The sequence below is a fragment of the Falco rusticolus genome, chromosome 11, assembly GCF_015220075.1.
Source record: "Falco rusticolus isolate bFalRus1 chromosome 11, bFalRus1.pri, whole genome shotgun sequence".
NCBI lineage: Eukaryota > Metazoa > Chordata > Aves > Falconiformes > Falconidae > Falco > Falco rusticolus.
In genome coordinates, this window is record NC_051197.1 from 23,839,125 (window position 1) to 23,862,832 (window position 23,708).

General features: G+C 36.0%; 1 protein-coding gene across 2 annotated transcripts in view; it reads right to left on the reverse strand.

Annotated features, from left to right (window-relative positions):
• Positions 1–620: 620 nt before the first annotated feature.
• VAV3 (vav guanine nucleotide exchange factor 3) overlaps positions 621–23,708 on the reverse strand; it is a 171,553-nt gene continuing 148,465 nt past the window's right edge. For both annotated transcript variants that reach the window (XM_037403846.1, XM_037403845.1), the window contains exons 22-27: positions 21,598–21,632; positions 19,666–19,782; positions 18,923–19,010; positions 14,700–14,829; positions 3,847–3,998; positions 621–1,981 (exon numbers count right to left, since the gene is read on the reverse strand). In XM_037403846.1, coding sequence (XP_037259743.1) covers positions 1,940–1,981; positions 3,847–3,998; positions 14,700–14,829; positions 18,923–19,010; positions 19,666–19,782; positions 21,598–21,632 — 564 coding nt within the window. In that variant the 3' untranslated portion in view covers positions 621–1,939. The remainder of the gene's footprint in view (positions 1,982–3,846; positions 3,999–14,699; positions 14,830–18,922; positions 19,011–19,665; positions 19,783–21,597; positions 21,633–23,708) is intronic.

Here is a 23,708-nt window from a genome sequence, read left to right on the forward strand (position 1 = left end):
AAATCCTTGAAAAGTTAGAGCATCAGCAGAGTTTCATCTGCAAGGCTGAATCTCACAAGTGGAGGATTTCTAATTGGAAGATCCTCTCTTTACCTGGTCACACAGCAGTGCATGCTAGGTGTAGCAGATGGGTAGGATGGTTGCAGAGACAGGGGATTATTATGAATCCTCTGTGCTGTGCATGGCTCTTTCTGATGGCCAGAAGGAGGCCAGAAAGAAGCAAAGAACACTGGGGACAGCCAAAAACAATCTGAAATATGTACTAGCAGATTCTGCTCCATGGACGAACAGTGGATATTATGTTGCTTGCAGAGTGGGAAAACCTGCAGTGTTAAATCACGCAGTGTCTATGTACACTAATTGCAGGATGACTATGTGAAAAGAGGAAAGGAAAAAGCAAAAGAGAGGATGTGGGACAGGTTGAATTAACTTTCTTGATTGGTCAACATTAATTATGTTGCTTGTAGAGTGGGAAAAACTGCAGTGTTAAATCACACAGTGTCTATGCACACTAATTGCAAGATGACTATGTGAAAAGAGAAAAGGGAAAAGCAAAAAAGAGGATGTGGGACAGGCTGAATTAACTTTCTTGATTGGTCAACTTTACTCTAGAAAGAAAATGCAAAGAAAAAGAAAGAGCTTTATTTTCTTAGAAGTTTTCAAGTCAGGTTAGACATTATCTAAATACTTAAAAGTGCACATACAAAGATACCACCCACATTTATTTTAACATATAACTACAGCACTTCTGACCCTCCATAAATATATTTAAAGACTGCCTCACCAATGGGTGGACACCACTTTACAAGGCTTGATGTTTCAAGCTGTCTAACCTAGACATATTTTTCCTTGCAGATGTTCATAACACTGAAACAAGACCACTCACTCGCTGCTGTTTAGTGTCCCAGGGAACAAGAGAGGACTGGGCACCAAGAATTCTGCAAGTTGCCTTTGCATTACCTTATAAGAGCACAAAAGGTGGTAGAAACTCCTCTCTAACTAGGAAAAGACAGTTTAGAGTTGGAAGTGTCAAAGTTCTTCTGAATCAATCAAGAAGTTAAGATAAACAGGTTTTTTTCTTGAGAATTGACATCACCTTGCATTAGTATATTCTCCCACAGAATAGGTCCACAATACTTATTTGATGTTAATGCTGAAAACTTTAAAACTGGCCATGACTCAGTTGCACTTTTATGGTCAGCTGCTTAAATGAAAAAACCTCACACAAAAAGACCTGGGATGACAAAAACGGATCCCACAATTCCACTTTCTGGATGCTTTTTCAAGCCATACCACATCACTACACCTTTTCCAAATGTTGTCTTAAAACAAAATGTTAGAAGATTTAAGCAGGACGTCAAAGCAGTCAGTTAACAAATTATATATGCATGAATGCTAATCATGTTTACTATGTATTTTCTTCAAAATGTGTTTGTGAGTGGAGCTGTAAGGTGATAAGTGGTCTGATGTTTCAAGACAAGTCTACTGACTATACTTTAGGCCCACTGGAATGACTGAACTCTGCTTTCTGAATGCAGTGATAAGGAGGAATAATAAGCCTTCATCTCCTTGTACCATCACAGATGTTAGCTAGAAGAGACTTATTAAATATTCAGCCATTGCTAGTATTCATGGTGTAGTACAGGGTGAAATGAAAAGGAGCATAAAGCAATTTTTCCAGAAATCTTCTGGGAAGGTGAAGGTTGGACTTTGTACTGAACCCCAGTGATGGCAAACTGGCAGGTTGTTTCTTGCACAGCTCTGAGCAAGGTAATAATCTGTCAGCACAAACTTCTGTATAAATCCCAACATTAAGACTGGAAGGTTTAGACAGACAAAAATGCTGCTGTTTAAATACTTAACAAGACCAGTAACACTTTGAAGATATTAGATTTTTACAATCCCTGAAACTGCTGGTCAGCAGAGGAAAGATTTTAATTCATTCGTCCTCTTCAACATAAGTTGATGGAAACCAGCCCACCTAAAAAGGGGAAAAGCAGAACAAAATAATACATGAGATGCACAGTTACTTTTTAAATGGCTGAACTAGGCAATACAAGAATGGCTCTGCTCAGTACATATAACATTGAAAAGATTAACTTGACTGACTTGTCACAGTTCGAGTAAGTACCCTAAACAAAGAATAACTTGCAGATACTATAATCTGGAAACTAAACACCTCTCCCCTTCCCTTCCCGCCTGCCCGCCCATGCCCTCCCCCCTCTCCCCACCCCTCCAAAAACACACACACACACACACACAAAAAAAACCCAACCCACAAATAGAAATCCACTTTTGCCCAAATGAGAAGTCTGAGTATTCAGGAAAAAAAAGTCATTCAGGACAAAAAAAAGTCTAGAAATACCAAAACCAGAAGTAGTTTTATAAAAGGCGGGATGCTGCTGCTATTTTTTTAAAATACGCCATTAAATATTTAACAGGCTTTCATGAGGTTCAGGGAATCCTCTTACAAAGGAAAGCGTGCCTGATTTGTTGCATTACATGGAGCTAAATTCCACTGCCACCAACAGGAGTTTTAAATATGTCAGAACCAGAAGGCAGAGTCCGGTGTTTCACATTTCGTAAGTTATAATGTTATCTCCATTCTGAATAATGATGTGCCTAAGATTATATAAGGCACACAGGGAAGCAACGTAATGTATTTCTTATTGTCTTATCTATTTGTTTCAGGTTTTTCACTCAGACTTCTTCATACCTAAGTCAATTTAGCACTCATGAAAGACCTCAAAACCAAACCTAGAGCATGATTGGAAGGAGTAACTGCATAAATTTTGTTTTAGACTACCTTGCCAAAATATCTCCAGAGATGAGCTTATGATCTCAAGTCCAGGCTATGAAAGCCATCAGAAAGAATGCTAACACAGTTAACAGGACATCCTTTAGGATATTTTGCATTAGAATGAGACGTTCAGTTTTCTTACATGTAAAATGTATATAGGATGACCACTATTTCTTCTGCTTCCCTATTTCTTCTTGCCTAATTGATAGTTTCACTTCAAGAGCACAACCAGGCTCACGTACATTTAAAAAAAAAAAAAAAATTAAAAAATGTTCTCCAAATTGCACAAAGCAGTAAATCTGGACATCTACTTCAACTGGGCCTGCAACTCTCATTTCCAGCTTCCAGCAGATTTCCTTTCTTCCACTTTGCATTCCTTGGCCCTGCATCTCAGCCCATGAAAACATGGAAACAGCAGCTCAAATACTTCTGACTGATCTGCATTAAAGAGCAATATACTAAGTTTGAAACAATATAGACTTTATAGGTCAAAACTGAAACTTCACTTCAATGCAAGTCTCAGAGTGCAGTGTAAAGTGACTTTGTAAAAATCCCTGCTGAATATGCCACTTCATATGAGACACATGTTTAGAAACCAAAGAAGAAGCTTTCTATAAGGTTGCTAATGCCATTGCATTGTAGTCTGGCAGAAAGGTGTGGAAATCATTCTTTGTTAAACTGCTGAACAGATTTCCACAGCACCAGTAACCTGAGGTTTTCATCACAAATATTTGTGCACACCACATTTCAAAGAAGTTCATCTGTAGCTGCACTATTAACCCTGGTTACTTTCCAACCTTATAATCTCACCCAAATATTCAGCCTTGTAGGTCACGTTAAATAACCAATTAATTTAGATGCTGGGAAAGCTGCCTGGCAAGTGTTCTGCCCGGCTCCTATGAAACACAGATGAGAACACATTGTATGTTGTGAATTTAAATATACAAAGAAGGTTTATCATGTAGGAACACATATTTTTTTTACAAAATCACTGTCAGTGAAGGCAGAAATGAGACAAAGAAAAAAAAAAAACAAAACCACCTTACCCTTCCATTTACTTCACCTCTCCACCAGCCATTTGCACTCATCTTTGTATAAATTTTTACAACATCCCCTTTCAATAAGGACAGTTCTCTCATGTCTCTTGCACAGAAGTCATACCTGGCTATGGCAATGCCTATCACCTTCGGGCTTAGCACTGAAATGAAACAGACATTGATAGTCTTAGCATTTGTTAATTGAAGGCTACTCAAGTAATGTAAATAGCAGTACTGTAAAATATAAAAAAAAATATTTCACAACATACACTGGCATTAATTTTATATAAACGTGAAAGCATCTACACCACAGAGATCAAGAAGGTTTAAACATAGGTGAATGGTATAAAAGTTGAAGGGATTTTATGTGATTTTTTTTTTAATAGTCATTTTTATTTAGAAAAGAGTCAAAACTAGATGAACCGTAAATAAAATATCCCCCATCCCAAAATTTCTACATACATTTAAAATGATTATATTTTTATGCTTCATAATAAAACTTGCTGCCCGTTAACGTGCATCAACATATTTTACAGGTCACTAGTTTCTTTCCAAAAGAATTATTAGCATTTACAGTTGATTTAACTTTAAACCTCTAATGAAGCAAAACAAACAGAATAAGGTGCTGTTCTTTCAAAAACAACTCCCAAGTTAAACATTAATGCACTTAAAATTGGAAACTAACATCATCATGAGCAAAATAGTAGAAGTTTCCACAGAAAATTTGTATGGATCATTTGTTACAAATTGCATGAACATTGGCTGATGTAAATCTACTCTTTTCAGGAGATTATTCTGTAAATCACCCATGAATTTGTTCTACAAAACTTTTCATGAAGAAAAAAAACCTTACAGATTTTTTCCCAAGTTTCAGTGAAATTAATACTCTAAAAGCTACATCAACGTAAATGCCAATGCAAAGCTCAGACGTTCTAAGCAATAAAAAGTTGTGAAATATTTTTAAAAACCATATGTGAAAAAAGCCTCATTTCAAAAACCAATCCCATTCTACCAAATAATTTTATAGGAAATTATGTTTTCAAGCCTGATGTAGAATATATAAACTTGAAAAAAGGAATTCTCAACTCCTCTAATGACAGGTGGGCATAGCACCTAAGAGATAAAGGCCTTTGACTTGAGCAGTTTAGAAAAGACATCTACTACTCTATTGCACTTTGTAGTTGGATTGCTAATCCAATCTGGCTAAAGCATTCGTATTTTTTTTCCATCAGTACCATTGTTTTCCTATTTAAGTCAGTCCAGACAGGAGTTTACAAGCAGAAGCAAGCTTCCTACTGAAAAGCTTTCAGAAGATTTCATCATATGAGCATGACGGATGACTTGACAGAATGTACATATAATAATCCTTTTTCTCAGAACCCTTTCCAATTTCTTAGAAATTCCCTATCATCTTTAGGAAATACCATTAAGGTTCTAGTTTTGCAATGCAATTGCTTCAACAATGTAACACGAAAAGTTCATAGCTAGTTGCCTTTACATTAAATCAGGAACACAAAATATGGCAAATGGGCTAGAAAATCTTGACAGTTTCAGTTGTGCTTGTATTTAAGATTTCTCCTGACCTCACTGGGGACATTTATAGAAATGGAGGCTTTTGCATAATAGTATAAAATATATGAAAATCATAGTCAAATATTTTTATCTTACAGTGGCAATTCAAAAAAGTTACTTTAAAATAACAATAAATACTATGTTTAAAATATTATTAGATGTATCACAAAAATTCAATGCCTAAAAATCTATTTTGGCAACAGATTATGCCCTCTTTTATATCATGCCATTGAAGCTTAGTCCAACCTTTCACACTGGTTATGTATAGTTGCTTATCAGATACTTGATACAAGACATACAAGATGCCATATAAAAGAGAATCAGCATCTCAATTTATTGCTTATATTTACTATATAAAGATGTTATAGTTCAAACATACTTTTTTCCCCCTCTAAGCAAGTCAGATGTAGATGCTACTTGTTTAGATCCTGACGTGAAATGTCCTATACCTTATCAGCATTGCAGTAATCAATTTTACAGGGAGAGAAAATTCATGGACAGCAATTGTTTTGGAGAAAGAAAAAAACAAGAAGAGCAGTTATTGATTGTAAGGTCAGTAACCATTTATAGGTGTGCAGCAATATCACTGGCAGATTTGGGGAAGCATCACAGGATGGAAGGAGCAATTCTGGGGAGCATGGTATCATTTCAGATTCTAGAAAGGAGACAAAGGGGCAAGGAAGAAGATTACATGAGGCAAATATGAATAAATTTGGGAAAACATGAAAGAAAAGAACTAAGGAGGGAAGAAATGCATGGAAAAATAATGAGGGAAAATGCTGAGGAAAATTAGGATAGAGAGGGGGGCACATCTGGGAAAAAAGAGGACTTTAACTCTTTTTCAAGTTGTAAAGCCAGAGAGGAAAAGGAGAAAGCAGCAAGAGAACTCAAAACCATGTATATCAAAAGTCTTGAGGCACAACATGGCAGAATTAAGATTAATTTAGAATCCAACACCCATATTTCCAAATAAGAGTGATGCTCATTCTAGGAAATACATAAAAGGAAGCCAGATGAGTGGGGGAATACAGGAAAACGACAGTGCTTAATTTTGGAGGAAACATTAACCATATCTCTATGGTGACATAGTTATAAAACCAACTTGAACAGAGACTATCATCCCTGAATTCCCAATCAAAGCTCTCCCAGGATAAACAAAACTTGAAGGAAGACAGTCAGCATGTGGAAAGGACATCTGCACAGATGGGAGAGAGAAGAAACACTGGGTGAAGGAAAGAAAGAGGATAGCTACAGGGAGAATGAGGAGAGAATGGGATTAACAGAGGTTGACGGAAAGGAACTGCCCAACAGGAGAATGAGAAATTAAAGAGGGGGGAAAATGAAAGAAGCTGTTGAGAAATCAGTAATAAATAGATCTTGTTTATTAGGAGGGAGATACTCAGAGGATTAACAGGAAATAGTGAGAGATCTGAGGGAGGTGAATAAAAGGTAAGTGTGTGAATGAGAAAAATATACCTTTGCTTAACCTAGCCTTTCCTTCTGCAAACAGGAGGCTAAGAAGAGACAGGGAATTAGTCAGCTTTGATTTACACTAAAGTACGCTGGAAAAGTTGCTCGTTGACAGTGAGATAGATGTGCTGCAAATGAATTTTAATACTAGTTTAGACCACTGATGAAGGAAACTGGGATGCAAACAAAAGAGGCTCCATGTGATCACAGCAAGCTGGTCTAGCTCACATTTCTGCCTGAGCCTAAAGGCCAACTCATTATTATAAAAGCTGTGAGTAGCTGTTTACACTCTCCTTGTGGTATGGCCTCCTCATCATTCTGCAGCCATATCCCCTAAGGGTTGCTCTTGTGTATTAGTTTCCACGCTCCTTGAAGCAATGCACATTTACTTGCACTGCTTAACCAAACCTCACTTCTATTACACAAGCACGGGCAGCACCTCCGGTAGCGCTCTGTAGCCAACCCTTCTCCTCTGTTACCAACTTCCACATCAGCACAACTAAGCCAGCTCTGAAGATCCTTTTGAAAAAAATATTTGTAATATCATGAAATAAGTATTTGTGCATTTAATATAAGTGATTTTTTTGGCTATTTTAAAAAAGACGGCTTTACTAAGATCATATGAAGTAATGTAGCCTACCTATCAGGATAAGAAATCCCATTCCAACAGATAAATAAACTTAAATTAAGAATCACTAATCAACATTTTCCTTTATTTTTGTACTATATATAGTATAAATAAATACACAGCATACTGCGATATGCAGGACACTGAATCCTTACCTATTGTTACAGTAACTTAAGAATTTTCTAGTAAAGCAGTTTTTCACAGGAAAAAAGGAGTGTAATTATAAATGTGTTGAAATCACATACGGGAATATATGGGAATGTGTGACAGGCTTAAAGTAATGCCGAGTCTTGATTGCTCTTCTATCACTGTAGGCAACTTCACAGTTTCATTTTCATGGAACAGATACAAGTTTCATTAAGAACAGACTTTATAATCAAGTACTGTGCAGTTGAATGAAAAGCAGCATCTTCTATCCTTGCCCAAAAAAATAGAAGCTCACAGTATTTACGGACAATAAAGGGCCAAAACTTAACTCCTTTGCATTCTCTGATTCACATGAGATGAGTGCTTCAGACATTCCAGCTGAATGTCACAACCACAGGGTGAACAACTATACCAGAATGGCTTTCTATTCAGCTCTTCTACAGATGTGTCCCCTTACATAAATGTCAGTTTGAAGAGTGCCTTAAAGCTTGGATTCTCTACTCTCTGGTTACTGGAAGTAAAGGTATCTGCCCGCCAAAAAATCTGTATGTAAATTGAGACAAATGGAAGAAATACCCCAAAACAGTGAACCACCAAGGAGCAAAGCATTCAAGAGCAGTATAGGATATTGAGATCGAAATCCCTGGCCTCAATCATGTGAGGGCTCATCAGAGACACTCAGCACAAGTAAGCACACTAACCATTCTACTACTGAGCTGCCACCTACATCCTCTTCCCTTCTACAAACTATAGAAAGCCTTAAGAATCCATCTTGGAGCACTAAGCAATCTGGACAACTTCTGTGGGACAACTGTAAAACACACTGCCTACTCAGATCTCCTAGTCATTTCTTGATTATGACTGCACTCGCATTCACGCGTGCCAGGCACCTCCCCCTCCCTGGTGCAAAAGGCAGCCTCAGTCCCGATCTGCACAACCGAGGCCAAGTCCTCCACCCTTTGTACACGGAGGTGTGTCAGTGTAACATGAGTTACACGGCATTCTCAACAGTAGTAGCTCCTTCCATATGCTCCTCAAAGGCATTTACCTTCCTACAAGCCAAATTCTTCTGGAATTGTCCAGTGGTGCAGTTCACCTCTTTGAAGACTAGGTCTTCAGAGACCAGAGCAAGTCACAGCCATACTGAAGCACTAACTGAGACTACCACTGCTACTGTAAGCATTTTTATGCAGTCTCTTAGTTTAAAATGTTTGCATCTATTAAAGCCAGACATGGTTAAATGAGAATAAAGAAAACAATATTTAGAGAACAGATGGGTAAAATTAATTAACAATGTTAATGCAGAATTTAAAGAAAGCATTTTCTACAAAAGTACTGTATTCTAAGACACTGCTGCAGTGTGGTTTGCTGCAGGGATGGGACGAATATATTGTTTATCTACAAGCAATGAAATTTTCGGGATTGTGCATTTGAAAAAATACATTAAAATATATATAGCTCATAGACATCAACTGCATAGCAAATTAACAGTCAAGTGATCATTGATTAAATCTGCTGCAACTATTGAGCCTTGCAACACCTGTTCAAACTGCTTATTGTAATATACACTTTTTCAAAAGATTAAGAGTTTGATTTCTTTTACACTCCAAGAATAAGATGTAATAATTCAGTTTTTGGAGTCCAAGAAGAACTGAAGTATTAGATTCGTCCCTTCCCTTGCTTGCTGCACACAGAAACAACAGAAGCAAATTTAGAAGAAATATAAAAGCAGTAAAGCAGTACCTGACCAGAAAGGAGTGGAGGAAGGGGGAACAAAGCTGTAGTCTGGAGGAGTTACAAAAGAAAACCCACAGAACAAAGAAGGGGCTTAGAGAAAGAAAGAGAAAAAGAGAAAAGCAAAAGAACATTGAAATACTGGCACAAGATTTAAATAATCGTTTTTTAACTATATAATTCATTGATAATAAGGAAACTAAAGTTCCCTACTAAGGATGTCTGGAAGGAAATTGACTATAATAACTAGAAAATTTGGATCTATGACTTAATTTTTAACAATTGCATTTTTCAAAGAGTAAAGTAGAAAGATGACACCCATTCAGGGTTTCAGAGAAGCAAATTAAAACTGCAGACTCTTGCAAATATTTTCAGATTTAACAGAAATTTTTCTTCTTTAATTTTGTATGCCCCACTTCTTAACAGTACAAAAGCAGGAACTCACGCATGCATAAGACAACTTCTTGAGCCCAGGAAGACTAGTCACACACTCTTAATTAGGAATATAGTCTAAGTACCAATTGAACTGGGAACTCATAATATGCATGGGAAAAAGAATGCATTTTGCCCTGATAAGTCATTAATATCAATAGGAATTCCACAGGTAAACTGTATTGCGCATTTTTGCAGTCTTCCCCAATTGAGAGAAAACCCTTGATATCAAGCAAAAACAAGTTTGGCCTAGGCAGAACCAGCATATCATCCTAGTCCCTCTACCAGTTTCCTCAGGTTAAAGATAAGAGGTACACTTGTTCTACTGCCAGCAAACCTAAGGTTGACATATTTTTCAATACAAAATTAGATTAAAAGAACTAAAATTGCTTCAAATTGAACTACAGTTTGTTGGCATGTTCTCACATTTTGTCCTTGTTTTGAAGAGGCAATGAATATATATATAGCATGCAAAGTCTAATAAAGTTGGGATCTCTGCTCCCAGCTGTGATTTGGAAAGGGAAGTCTATCTTCAACTGCATAAATGATAATGTAGCCTTTAAATTATACCTAATAATATCTGTAATTACTGACCAAGAGTGTTCCTTCAAAATGTAGCAGGGTTATATTCACCACATACAGCTGCTTCCCTGAATTTATCCTTGTGACTACACATAAAATCAGTTTGCTTCAAAATTGCTAGTTGCAGGAATGATGACTACAACTATTTTAGGCTAGGAATTAACAAAGAATCCATGGTGGAGGTAATGATGCAGTTTTGTGCATCTTACCTGGATGAGAATAGATACATTTGTGACAATGAAAATACTAGCATAAATAAAATAAACAGGACCAATACTTTATTTTACTATTCATAAGCTACAGATTATTTATTTAAAAAAAAAAAAAAACCCAAAAAAAACCCACCACAACACAGACTAACAGCAGTTTAGGTTAGTATCTCAAAGTAATACAAAAGAAACATACTCCAGGGTCTCCTGCACACTATAAACTCCCTTCTGAACTTTCACAGTGATGATCCTTTCTCTCCCTCTAATATTACATAGATTGTCTGAGAATGCATGAGGTTAACTGGGGAACACCTTTATAGTGGAACGAGGAACCCCCGGCGACAGCTCTGTGTGGAAATACGTTACATGAACTGAAAGGGCAATTGGGCTGAACTTGTGTGCCCATTCTTAGAGACAAATAACTGCCTTTATTTCTACAGAAGTACAATGATAGTGTGCAAAAGCAGCATGCAGGAGTAAAGACTGGTTAGGTGCTATATAGGGGGTGGCTGGTCCTTTCCTGTCTGTGTATTGTCTTAATTTTTTGAGAATTTTCCTGTCCAGTATAACTGGAGGTTTGGTCTTACGTGTGAAATACTGGACAAATAAACTTATGTGGGCAAAGAAACCCCACTAGATAACTAGTCTATTTTTAAATGTCATTGATGAGGGTTTTAGCGTTCGCTTTTAAGGAGAAAGGCTGGGTCCTTTTGTTTCCTTAAGGGCTGTAGTGACACTTGGTTTATTTTACTTTATGAACAGATACTTTTATGCAGTTAATGCATTAAGTAGTAGAATGACATAACTAGTTAATGTACCTACTCCTGATCTACAGGTGATGACAGTCACTCAAATAGTATTTGAGTAACCTTGCAATTAAGGTTACTTTAAAATCTAGATTTCTAAAAGATTCAGATTTCTCAACATGATTGTGCCGGAATAAAGTGCCAAAAACCATTCTGTAGAAGAACGTCAACTTTTCTTGAATTTTTGCCTTTATTTCATTAATTCGTCAATCACCCCACTATTCTAACGTAAGACTTGGAATTTTTCTGTGTAGCAAACCAAAATTTGATCATGCTATGTCTAGAAAAGCCTAGGACTGAAAAATTAATAAGAAAGAATGTACCATTTCCCCAGAAATCTTCCTAATTAAATTGAATTTCTATATTGAGAAAAATAAAAAGTCTGACAGCTTTTACAACTACATTAAAGTGTATGATAAATATCAGAACAGACTGGGTGACTTCTGCAAGACCATGAGACTAAAAAGCAAATTTCTAATTAAAGTGGGAAGCCAAATTAACTATCTCCATAAAATGAAGATTTTCCTTCTAAAAATCTAGTAGCTGCTGAAGGGAGAATCAAATTCCCTGAAAATTTAAGAAGTTACAATTGATTTATTATGATTCATATCAGAAATTGCAAGTAAAGCTGAAATGCCACTTGGTTTTCTCTCCTTCAATGGGTAAATGAAAACATGACAATTACAAATAATGATTATAATTTTTTCTCACATTGTTCTAGAAAGCGAAGTTAATTTGGTATTGCCATTCAGTTTCACAGCAGCTCAAAGACTTTGGCAGCAGAAGATGATACAGTTCTGTCAAAGTCTACAGTGGTTCAACTCATGTTTTTCAGAAATACTTTTCCTAGTTATTCTGGCAATTGTATATACTAAAGACCAGCCATTTTGAGTAAGAAGCTGATGTCTTTCAAAAAAACGGCCTCATTTAAAAATCCAGATACAGTCATGTGAATAGTATAGCGCAAAATACTGAGCTGAAATCCCAAACCTCCTTAAAATCAGCTTCAAAGTGCCATAGTCCTTTGCATTCACCAGCTTCAGCCCTACATTTGTTATAATACGGTGAATGTGACACCAAGTAGTTGCACTAACAGGAGAGGGGAAGGAAAGTGCCCTTCTCTCTTCAGCTGTCTTGTCTGGCTTCATTTCAACAACTCTTTTTCTTGCACTCAGATTAAGAGTGGCTGTGAAGTAAACTCACTGTCCAACCACTGCCCCATGACTTATTTGCTTCCTCTACTAAACAAAACCGCAGCCTAAAGTTTACCAGCTTCTTTCCAAATTTAGCCCAGCAGTGTTCACACAGCCTAGATATATAGCTATTCTAACACCAACTTGGTAAGAATGAACAGCACAGCTTTAAAACTGAGCAGCACAACTCACAGATGGGCTGTTAATCATGGAAATTTTGCTTTCAAAGGAAAAAAAAAAACCACAACAAAACACACACATTCATGGGGACATGCTAACGCTTTAAAAGAAACTGTCAAATACATTAAGTGAAAGTGCTATCCAGAGTCAATCTAAGTAGGCTAGCAGAACTGTGGAAATCTTTCAGATTTTATATGAAGAGTTTGAGAACTGAGGTTTTTTTGATCAGTTTGGTATAAGACAAAACCTGCCAGTTCCCACCTGCACAGTTTGTAACACTAAAGGTCTAGTATTTACTGTAGCCAAGATGCACTTTTTTATCCCCTTGGTTCAAATAAGAGCATCCCGCACTCGTTCCTCTTGCTCTTCCATGCACTGCCTTAAAACACCTTGCTAAAGGAGGTGCTTTCTTTTGTCCATGGATTGAAGGTACTGAGGATGTACCATACGTCTTCTAACTTGTAAAGAATGAAACCATAAAGCTAATGTTCTTGCAGACTGGTAAGTTGGTGGACAGTATAGATACATTCTAACTGGCCTAAGACGGTAAAGAAAAACGGGTTCTGCTCACAGTCAATCATAACCAAAACAAATGCAAAGTAAATTAAGCAGGGTATATCTTCTCAACAATTAAAGCCTCAGTGCTGTGAGGAGGCAAGGGATGAGGAAAGCAGAAGAGATGACAAGAGAGAACCCAAGGAAGATTGCCAGCTACACAAAGGAGAAAGGATGGAACAGATAAATTGATCAAGAACAGGGATGTACTGAGATACAGCATAGCAGGGAGACAACTGGCAGGAGTCCTGGGAAGCAGTGAAAGAAAACAGAAATGCAAGGAATAAAGAGGAATTTGGAGATAGAGACAGAGCACATGAAATGCACAGACACACACTGGTTTCTTAAAATCATCTGTCCTAAAGTATCTTCACTTTAATTAGGAGAGGAAAAAAGTCTCCAAAGTTAAAGAAATGTTATGGAGCAGAGGCAAGCAAATAGACAAAAGCTCACAAACACAGCAAATGAAAGTAATACAGCCAGCTTCATCACAAAGACTACACTGCACTCTGTGGCCCTTCACAGCAGTCTTCACACTGTTAAAATCTCCATTAAGTTTTGTTTTCCTCTTATTATCTGTTGCAATAGAAAGATACAGCCATTGTCTGCAGAACTGCAAATCTAATATTTGCTCTTTGAAAGAAACATTATATAGTTTCCAGAGGCCAGCCATGTGATTGTTTTTATCATTAATATTGAACTTGTACGTGTGCTAAAAATCACGCTAACTTCCACTTAAATTGTAATAAGTTAAATAAAGAATATCACATGCATTGTAAATCTCAGTTTATTTCTAAACTTCAAAACTTTTTAACTGGTATTTATATTGTACAGTAGTTCATTAACTTTCAGAAGCTTAGAGGCGGGTAATAAAAATTTAAGGTTAAAAGGCAGGCATAAAAATAATGATGATACAGTAAATCTAATGTGTTTTTTTGAGAAATATACGTGGTGTTACTGAAATGCTACTTCATATGGCCACACTACAAGACTGATTTATTTAAATCCCCTTTTAAGGATTAGAAATTGTCACAGATATTATTAACACTTGTAGCTGCGTGTATGCAAATGTCTGAAAAAACTCAGCAGGATGCAGTTTAATCTCTCACGAGCACGCCTAATAGATTTTTGAGTATCATGGAGATTTTAAGTTTGGCAGCAAGACAAACTTGCTAGACATGTTTATAAACCTCCTGGCAGATCTGAATCTGCTTAGCTTCAAAAAATCCTAGCTAAAAGTATTACCATATTAATTGGTTACATGTCAAAAATGGAAAATGAAGATGTTCAAAGTACCTTGTCCTTTTAGTATTTACATGACAGAAAATAATATACAGTAATTTAAAATACTCACAGTTGCCACCTGTTCTGCTACTCCTTTGTCCCACTGAATTTTCAGATTCTTTGTATGGAAATTGAAGAGTAGTATCCAAACTTCGAAAGCCTTCTTTGAGAGAGTGGTGCCTATAATATTCCACGAGTTCCTTTCAGAAAGGAAAAATATTATGTCATTGGAAATTGAAACCACATCCTTTTCAACATTCTATTGTACAGTCAATGACAGTTTTATCCTACAAGTAATCTTATTTTATAATACAACAACCCACAGTACATGTTTATTTTTTAAAAAATCAAGTATCCTAAATATGAACTGCTTTTACAGTGCCACTTAACTGGGGGTTTTAGGTTTGCTGGTTATCCATTTTTTTTAAATAAAGCCTTATTGTCAGAGTCAACACTTAACTGCCTCTTAGAGCCAGGCGGAGCGTGTATTTGTCTGAAGTTAGGCAGAAAGCAAGGTCACTTGCTTGTTATATATATAACAGTAACTGTCTTTGTTTTCTCCAATTTCGTTTGCAATGATAAGTTATGTTTATCCATTAATGTATCTGTAAGCACACAGATCCAAAATAAAGCATAAGGCTTGCATATAAGTCAGCACAATGTAACGAGCAGATACACAGACCATGTAAAACTTTCAAGTCTGCCATTAAAATTTGTGGGTGGGTGGAGTTGTTGGTTTTTTGGTTTGGGGTTTGGTTGGGCTTTTTTTTTCAGGTAGTGCAAACTGACTAAAATCCAGCATTTCACATTTTCTTTACACCCTATCTAAAAATTTGTCTCTGCTTGTGTATGTATATGTGTGCATATATATATAAACATACATATGCACACACAAGTTTTCTATATAAGCACACACATATATATGAAAATATTTTAAAAAAACTACCTCAAATAGTTTATGTAACAAGGAGATAAGTAACTTTCGTTTCTACTAAAGAAGGTAGCACCCATCAAAACTGACAACATGTTACATCATGTTGTGATCTTCAGTCCCTGCCACTGTCTTACTTCTGAATTAGCCCTAATAATGTCAATATCACAGTTTGTACACAAAGTCTAGAATAAGATTAAAGTGACCAGATAATTCAAAGCAAACATATTTCATTTGATTAACAATACTTCAGCTGTGAGATTTCACTCTTCAGAAATGCAAGCACAAAGCAATGTACTTAACTGCAAACCTTTCACTCCTACCAGTACCTCAGTCATTCCATTCTATTTACTTCTAGATTTCCAAAATCAAAGTTGACCAAGCCAAACTTAGGTCAAAATAAGGAAACAGTACTATGTTCAATCATTTCCTTCTAGTTAAAAAAAAAATAACGAAATTATTAGCCTACAATAGCCTACATCAGTGATACATTAATTCCAGCCAAACAAAATGACTCTCAATTTTTTTTAGTTCAAGATCTAGTGCATAAACCAGAAGTTCTTGGTAATAATCTGAAGATTATCTTCTGAACTCTGGAGTACTTCACTCCCCACACTGCAAGCTGTTGCATGTCTCTGAAACTGCTTCTAAGGCAGAGTCCAAAGCTAAGTAAAATCTACACCTACTTTTAACAGTTCATAATCACAGACCTGCTAGGCACTCCAAGTAAGCAGAAAGGCCAGGAGATTAAGAACTGTTTGGGCTTTGTTGTCTGGTATCAGCACAGCACACAAGCTACAATGTCAGCAACTAAATTTTCTGTCATATATCATCACTGAGTAGCCAGACATTCCAAATACCAAGGCAGCAGAGAGGGTGATTTCTAAGTAAGCAGCATTCAAAGTAGGATTTCTGGATAAATGGAAAAATAGTTTCAAACTTTTGTTACCTTTTTGCACCATGTAAGTGTGTAAGAATTACACTGTTTGGTAAAAATTTCAAGTGGGCAGACTGTATTCGTTAGCAAAATAAGTAAAATGGTTTCAAACTGCAAAAAAATTTACTTGCGTCACAAAGATTCAGTTGCTTTTAAAAGCTGAGTTTTTAATACCATGAAAAAAAGTCCACAAACAACTGGCCTCCAAAGCATTCATTGCACAAATCACTAGCAAGCTTACAAACAGATAAATAAGGTAAGTAGCCCCTGCCAGCATGGATGGGGCTCCTCAGGAGTCTTGTCACATCAGCAGCTCAGCTGACCTTTCGCTGCACCTTGGCCTGCTTTACACACTCAGCACATTTTAAATGCTCTTGTGAAAGTTCTTCTAATGTACTATGAAAACTATGTACAAGAGCTGTTCTACTTCTGTTGCCTCCAAAGTAGGACAGAACACAGTGTCAACGCAGATCGCTACTTTAGGTTTCCATGGCTGCTGGTTGGTTTTGTCTCTCTTCTGCTCCCTGTTCTACTCAGACTACTTTTGTTCCTCTCTTCTTCCAGACATTGCTTTTCTCGTGCACGTACCCAGAACAAAGCAGTTGTTCCACAGCATATGCAAACAGTACTTACACTACCACTTGTCTATTTAACTCTCAAGGACAGACTTTTTCCTAACCGAATGTTAGCAAGGCTAACTTTGTAGCAATAAAGCCTTCACACTAGAAATTTCTTCTGTCCTCTCAATTCTTTGACACAATGCATACTCCTTTTGTTTCCTTTTTATCCCAGTCTGTGTCCTGTACTTATATCTCTGATCATTCAGCTCTGTTTTAAAACCTGTATCAATGCATTAAATGGCATCATCACCATAAGAAGGTATCTGGAGCAAGCAACTCCAGCTCACGTGCTTTGTCAGGATCCTGAGAGCAGTCAGACATTCTCATCAGTTTCCAGTGAATCATCTCTCGTGTCTGCAAACTAAGTACCCACCTCCCTCATGCATCTGAGGAACGCCATGATTTCTGTTGCTACCAATGTTAAGATTTCAGGGTTACCAGCTGTAACACTGAACACTCACTGTTCTTCAAGCATCAAACAAAGACATCAGAGTGCGGAAACAGCTTGGTGCATTCTTCAATAGGAAATTTATGTTCTTGCCATTCTAATATGCACTTATTTCAAATGGAGTTAGGCAAGGCACAGATTTCTGCTAGATTTTTTTACCCCTGGTAGGATGCTCTTGCTTTACAGAGTATCAGTGCTTAAATTAAAATAATTTGTAAGGCCTCCTGGTTTTAAAGCTTCTCTCCCTACTCTTGTTTTGTATTGTCCTTCATTGTTACTGTTTTAGAGTACTTGGATATACATGCAGGAAGGCTGCAGCATAAGTTTCAAACCAATTGATTGCACTAAATATAAAGTATGGAATGAGGTTCTCTTAAGCATCAGAAAATGCTTAAGCAGTAAAATTTTACGCATGCAGTAAGGTAATTGATCCAGACATCTTGTATTTATGAGTCTTATATGAGCAAAATGAGCTACCAAGAAACTCTTTCAAATTAAAGTTCAAAAAAAGGAATTTCTTCCTAGTACAAGATTACTCTGACGTAACATTGAAAACTCATTGATCTGGGCAGCTCTGACACCAAAATCCTATTTCTGGGAATGAACTATGCCTACAGTTGGAGCAAAAGTTAATGAAAGCACCTATGTTTTGTGTGTTATTACTATAGTTTGCTAGCGAGGGCTTTGCTGCCACACAGTATGAGTTCAAAGTAGCCACAAAGTTGCTTTAATTTAGTCTAGTCAATATTGACTTGAGATTACTATTATTTCAACAAGGATTTCTGAGCTATTAGCACTTTAGACATCCCATTCTCGAGCTGCACTTCCTTGCCTGATGCACCAGGACCAGGAAGACCAGCTTTTCCTGAGTTCTTCTGGCCTCTCTGACACAGGTGCACCTTATATCCTTCTCCCTCTGAATTTACACATCACTGGGCATCATTATGTTCAGCAGTAAAAGTGTACATGTGCTGGGCTTGCAAGGAACCTTCACCTAGCCACTTTTAAGGATCATTACTATATAGAGAAAGATTTCCAAAGACATCAAATTCTCCTTTCAAGATTCAGCCTAACTTCATAGTGGGCTGATGCATGGGATTCAAATGCATCCTGTCTTCCACATCACTGCAGGGGACACAGTCTAGTCCTATATATAAATATGCAGGTTTAAGTACATACAACCATCACTTAGAGCACAAACCATAAATACAAAAAAATATCCTATTAGTAGGTATGGACGCAATTCAAATCTCTCACTCTCACAGCCTTCTGTAATTTGACCAACCAAAGTAGCTCTCACTAACAGCAATAGCTACATAGAAAATCACACATTGTTAAAAACCTAATAAATGCTTACCATTAAATTTTTAAATTTTCTGTTTTCTGCAATGTGGAAAAAGCCATCTCTTGTTAAAATCTTGATGTGTTTCACTTCATTATTGTACCTGTGGGCAATGAGTAACTTATGAATATAAATGTGTTTTTAATCAGATACAATCAATATTTACCTGAGGGCATGCCCCAATAACACCACACAAATAAATTCTTAAGACAAAATGTATATCTGTGCCAAAACAAAGTTGACATCTAATTAACCAAATATATTAAAGTACAGCTGGAGAGGTAATCTGTACTGAGAAAACAAGTCACAACTAACTGCTCATTCTTATTGGGAATCCCCATGTATTTCTTACTGTTATACTCATGTTGATAAAGGACATGAAAGCAATCAAGACCCTCACAATAATTTGCATCCACAGAATTTAGAAACCCACATTTCACTGAAATTTCTGAATCGGAAAACATTCGTATTCACTTCAGAGAAGCAGATCACATTACACTCTAATTACACTTGCTTACTCTTACCTAATATACTAGACCATCATTTTTATAGACCCATTTGCTACACCAGCATTGCTACCTTCCTAATATAAATCCTGGGTATTTCTGTCAGCAACTTCAGTTTTCCTATATTGAGTCTCTTAAAGGCTGTGTATGATTATGTAAATTGAAACAAGTTTTTCTTTTCCTTGTTTATTTCAAATATTATCTAGACACGAGAACAGGAAAACTTTCTGCAGGAGATCTTATTCCACTTACTTAATACTAATTGCATATTCTCCTGACTCTTTGGTCCTGTGCCGCACCAGGTAAGTGCTATTTACTCTGTTAATGAGTTCACTCTCTGCTTGCAATCTTTCCATTGCTCCTGCAAACCTGTAACAGAGAACAATAAAAATTGCCTATGTTTTTTTTCAATGCCACAAAGAAAGGTCTATTAAATATGCAATGCAGAGTTCCCAATATTCTGCATATGATGGAGACCTAAAAAAAATACACCAGCTGCAACTGAATAGCACTTCCAGATCTTTGAATGAAGAATAAAACATGAAAAATTCCACTAGGCACTGAGCGGGGGGGTTTGTTAATTAGAAAAGTACTTGCGCACATGTAGAATACAATGCCTGTTAAGGAAAGTACTCAAGACTTAGCATTAGCTGAAAGACTACTGGTTTCAATGGCTCATAAAACCAAATGTTTTTCTGAATCATGTGTTGCAAGTGAAACAAAACAGTAGTTGAGAACCTTTGAACCTCCCTGAGTTCTAGTGGGCTTTACCTTAACAGAGCGGAGAATTAGCCACCGGTAAACTATTATGTCAAAAAAAGACCTATACAAAAATTTGGCATTTATACAAACACACTATTTTATTTGGTCTCATAATTATTCATAACCTATTAAAGGCTGAAGTGTAATGGATAAACTAAACATTCACAAGCAAAAAAAAAAAAAAAAAAAAATCACCCTAATACGTCCAAATTTGAAAGAGCTGATGCTAAGGGTTGAAAGCTAAGACAAGTCAGTCGCCGATTCTGCAGTCTGACTGCATTAGCAGATTTGTGCCCTTGCTCTGCCTTACTGGTTTGGATGGAAATTCATGAGAGGCTGTGAGCAGACATTTGTTTGCAAAACTAGAGGTTAAACTATTAACTGAGGAAAGATACCTAGCTTCCAGGGAATTTATGCTTCTTTTACCATTTTAGAAAGTGGTCTAAAGGCAGTCAAGATCACAGATCACTAGTATGCAAAATTTCATACAAATACATCATTACCAATTAGAAGAGAACTTTAAATAAAAAATAATTATTTTATAAAACACATCAGAGAACATGCATTTTGAAGTTTATCACAAAATACACGACTTTTTACAGTAAATTTCATCCTCAAGTCATTTTTCAGGTAAGTATTACAATTTCTTAGAAGAGAAAGACTAATCCCAATGAAATGCTTTCTTCTAACAAAATTATAAATAGAGGAATGTTAGAATTTAATTTAAAATACAGATTTTAAATATTAAACATTCTATTTGGCTTGTTAAGAAAAATCAGTATTTGTTTAGACCTGATTCTGATTTCACTTTTAGCAAACTAGAGGAAATCAGAACTCACATGTAAATGACAAAGCATAAAAACAGTAAAAGAAAACAAGTGATGCTTACTGTGGTCTCTCAGAACCACCATGTCTTTTCAAGTGAGCTGAATTCCAGTAAAGAGTCCATACACTACATATGCCCCAGACAAGCAGTGGTTTTAATTTTGAGACATTGTCCTTTTATACCTCTACAGTCTTTTTTTTTTTTTTTTTTTTTTTTTGAAAGGAGATGCTGAATTATTGACAAGACAAGATGTATTTAACATTATTGCTTCTCTCTTTCTCTCTATTCACTTAACATGTAAGATCTGCTTGCACGCTTCATAGTATACTCATCTCTCGCTATTCTATTTCAGACCTCTGGGACTAAGGCTGCACAGCTACAGAATTGTAAACAAAATGTCAAAATTATTAAGCACTTTATTACATCAGAAATGCTTTTAGGCAATACGTGGTGTTGCTTTCCCAAACCATTACACATTGCTTTCTTCAGAAGCCTACAAAGATTAAAACAATACAAATGAAATTGTAATAAACACAATTGTCTTTCTATGAATGCTTCTTTCAAAGAGATTCTTTATAGACTAGACAAGGACTCACCACAGTTGTGAAGAGTAGTCTACTGGTTTAGGAACCTACAACATAAAAAGATATAAGAGAATAAGGATCGAGGTTTTTTCCTACTCAACACAAATTAGATAGCATTGATCTAATAGTCAATATCCAGATGAAACAAGTTAAAAGAAACAGATGATCTAATTAGTCTGCAAGTCTATTTTCTTTTGAAGTTATAATTCTGAAAATAGTCCAGAATATTTTAACTCTTTGCTGCTGTGACAGATTATTTTTTTTACTTAATAGAACTGTTAGAAGTTTTTCTGACAGTGCCTACATTCAAATTTAATACATAAAATAGCCCAATGCTACATATTATTGAAAAGTATCATTAAAATGTGCAATAAATTTACAGTAACATGTATAAAATTTACTTCATGTTTTCATGATTGTATAGCTTTAGAAAGACTGTCTACTAGGAAATGTAGTATATAATATTCCAAGACAGTTGAGGATAATCCACAGATTGTAGTGTGACAGCATTCATACCTTTGTATTTGACTTGGATAACTCTTGTTTTTTATTTTAATAAGCATGGAATTTAATTCTGAAATTCAATTTAAAAAATTGAACAAACTACAGTCACTTTGCAAAATGGACATTATAAATATACACAAATTTATGTATAGATAACATTTATACACACGCAAGATGCACTGTATAGCAATCCCCATGAAAATCAGCTTTTCATCTTGACCATCTCTCATTGCTGTATGGCACTTTGGTATTCCCCTACTCTTGTAAAACAACGTGTGAAACTTGCAAAGTGCTGAAAAAATTATTTTAGTGGAAGTTTAATATATGCCTTGCAGAATTATAACCTAAATTCATATATTCTTAGATAAGCAAATGATTTATTTTTTTTATTCCAGTAAAACCAAAGATTGTTTTATTGTTTTCTGGAATCTAATAGCGGAAAAAATACAGTAACAGTCTTCTCACAAATTTTATTTATCATATATGAAATGTCTTCAACAGAGACTTCCAAACACAGATCAACTCAGGAAGATATTATACAGGCCTACAAACTTCAATTGAAACTACAATCAATTACAACTCCTACTAAGATGACCTCAGGTATCAACCAAGGTATCTATCTATTCTCTAGACCCGATCTTTAAATAAACTCCAGTGATGTTTCCCTTCCTGTGAAAAAATATCCCTCAAAAAAAAAAAATCCACACCACACACACAAACAAAAATACCCCAAAACTGTCAACAGAAAAATCCACCTCCCTGTGTATTTAATCACTGTATTCAGCAGTTACAGTTGCAACTGTCGAGGAATGCAAAATTTTTGTGTTAACCTGTCCAAAATGCTATGGTATATTCTACCAGTATTGCTAAAGTAGTAAAAGGCAGCTTCTGAATAAAAAAAAAAAAGCAGAATAGGAAGCTATGAAGCAATTACTGAACCAGGATATTGTAAACTAGATGACAGAAGATAGTCTAAGTTTAAAGAATGTACAGAGAATATGATATTTACAACCACTTGTGTTGGTAACATATTGTCTTGCAACCTCCTCAAAAAAGCAGTTACTGGAATGCCAAATTACTAAATTATTGAAACAAGTAAGAATTGTTACAATTTCACCATTTTAAGGGTCTCATCTTCATGCTAAGAAGCCTCCAACACCAGATGTATATACTGTACTTACTCCAGACACTTCACTTAAAACACTGGCTAAGTATATTCTTAGTTAACTTCAGAACATTTTTTTAGTTGAGAAAGTTTCCAACAAACTTAGATTAGGAATTAAATCAGTATCTGCCCTAACTTCTCTTTCTCAGAAATTAAACAAAAGCTACTCAGAATGTTGTGATACAATGGGGGTTGGCTAACTTTAAAATTACTTAAGATGTAACTTCCATCCCTGCACAATTAAGATTCATTTCCATGAATGAAAATTTGCAGAGTTCAGAAAGCTCTGCTTACTGCCTTTGACACAATGGTCACTCAGACTAAATGCATAACCACTTACTCAAATGCCTCTCAACCTAAGATCTATATGATGAAACTCTGAATTTTGTAGGACAGTCCAAACCTCACATTTTTTCTAATTAATAAAGCAGACACTAGTGCAGAACACATTAAT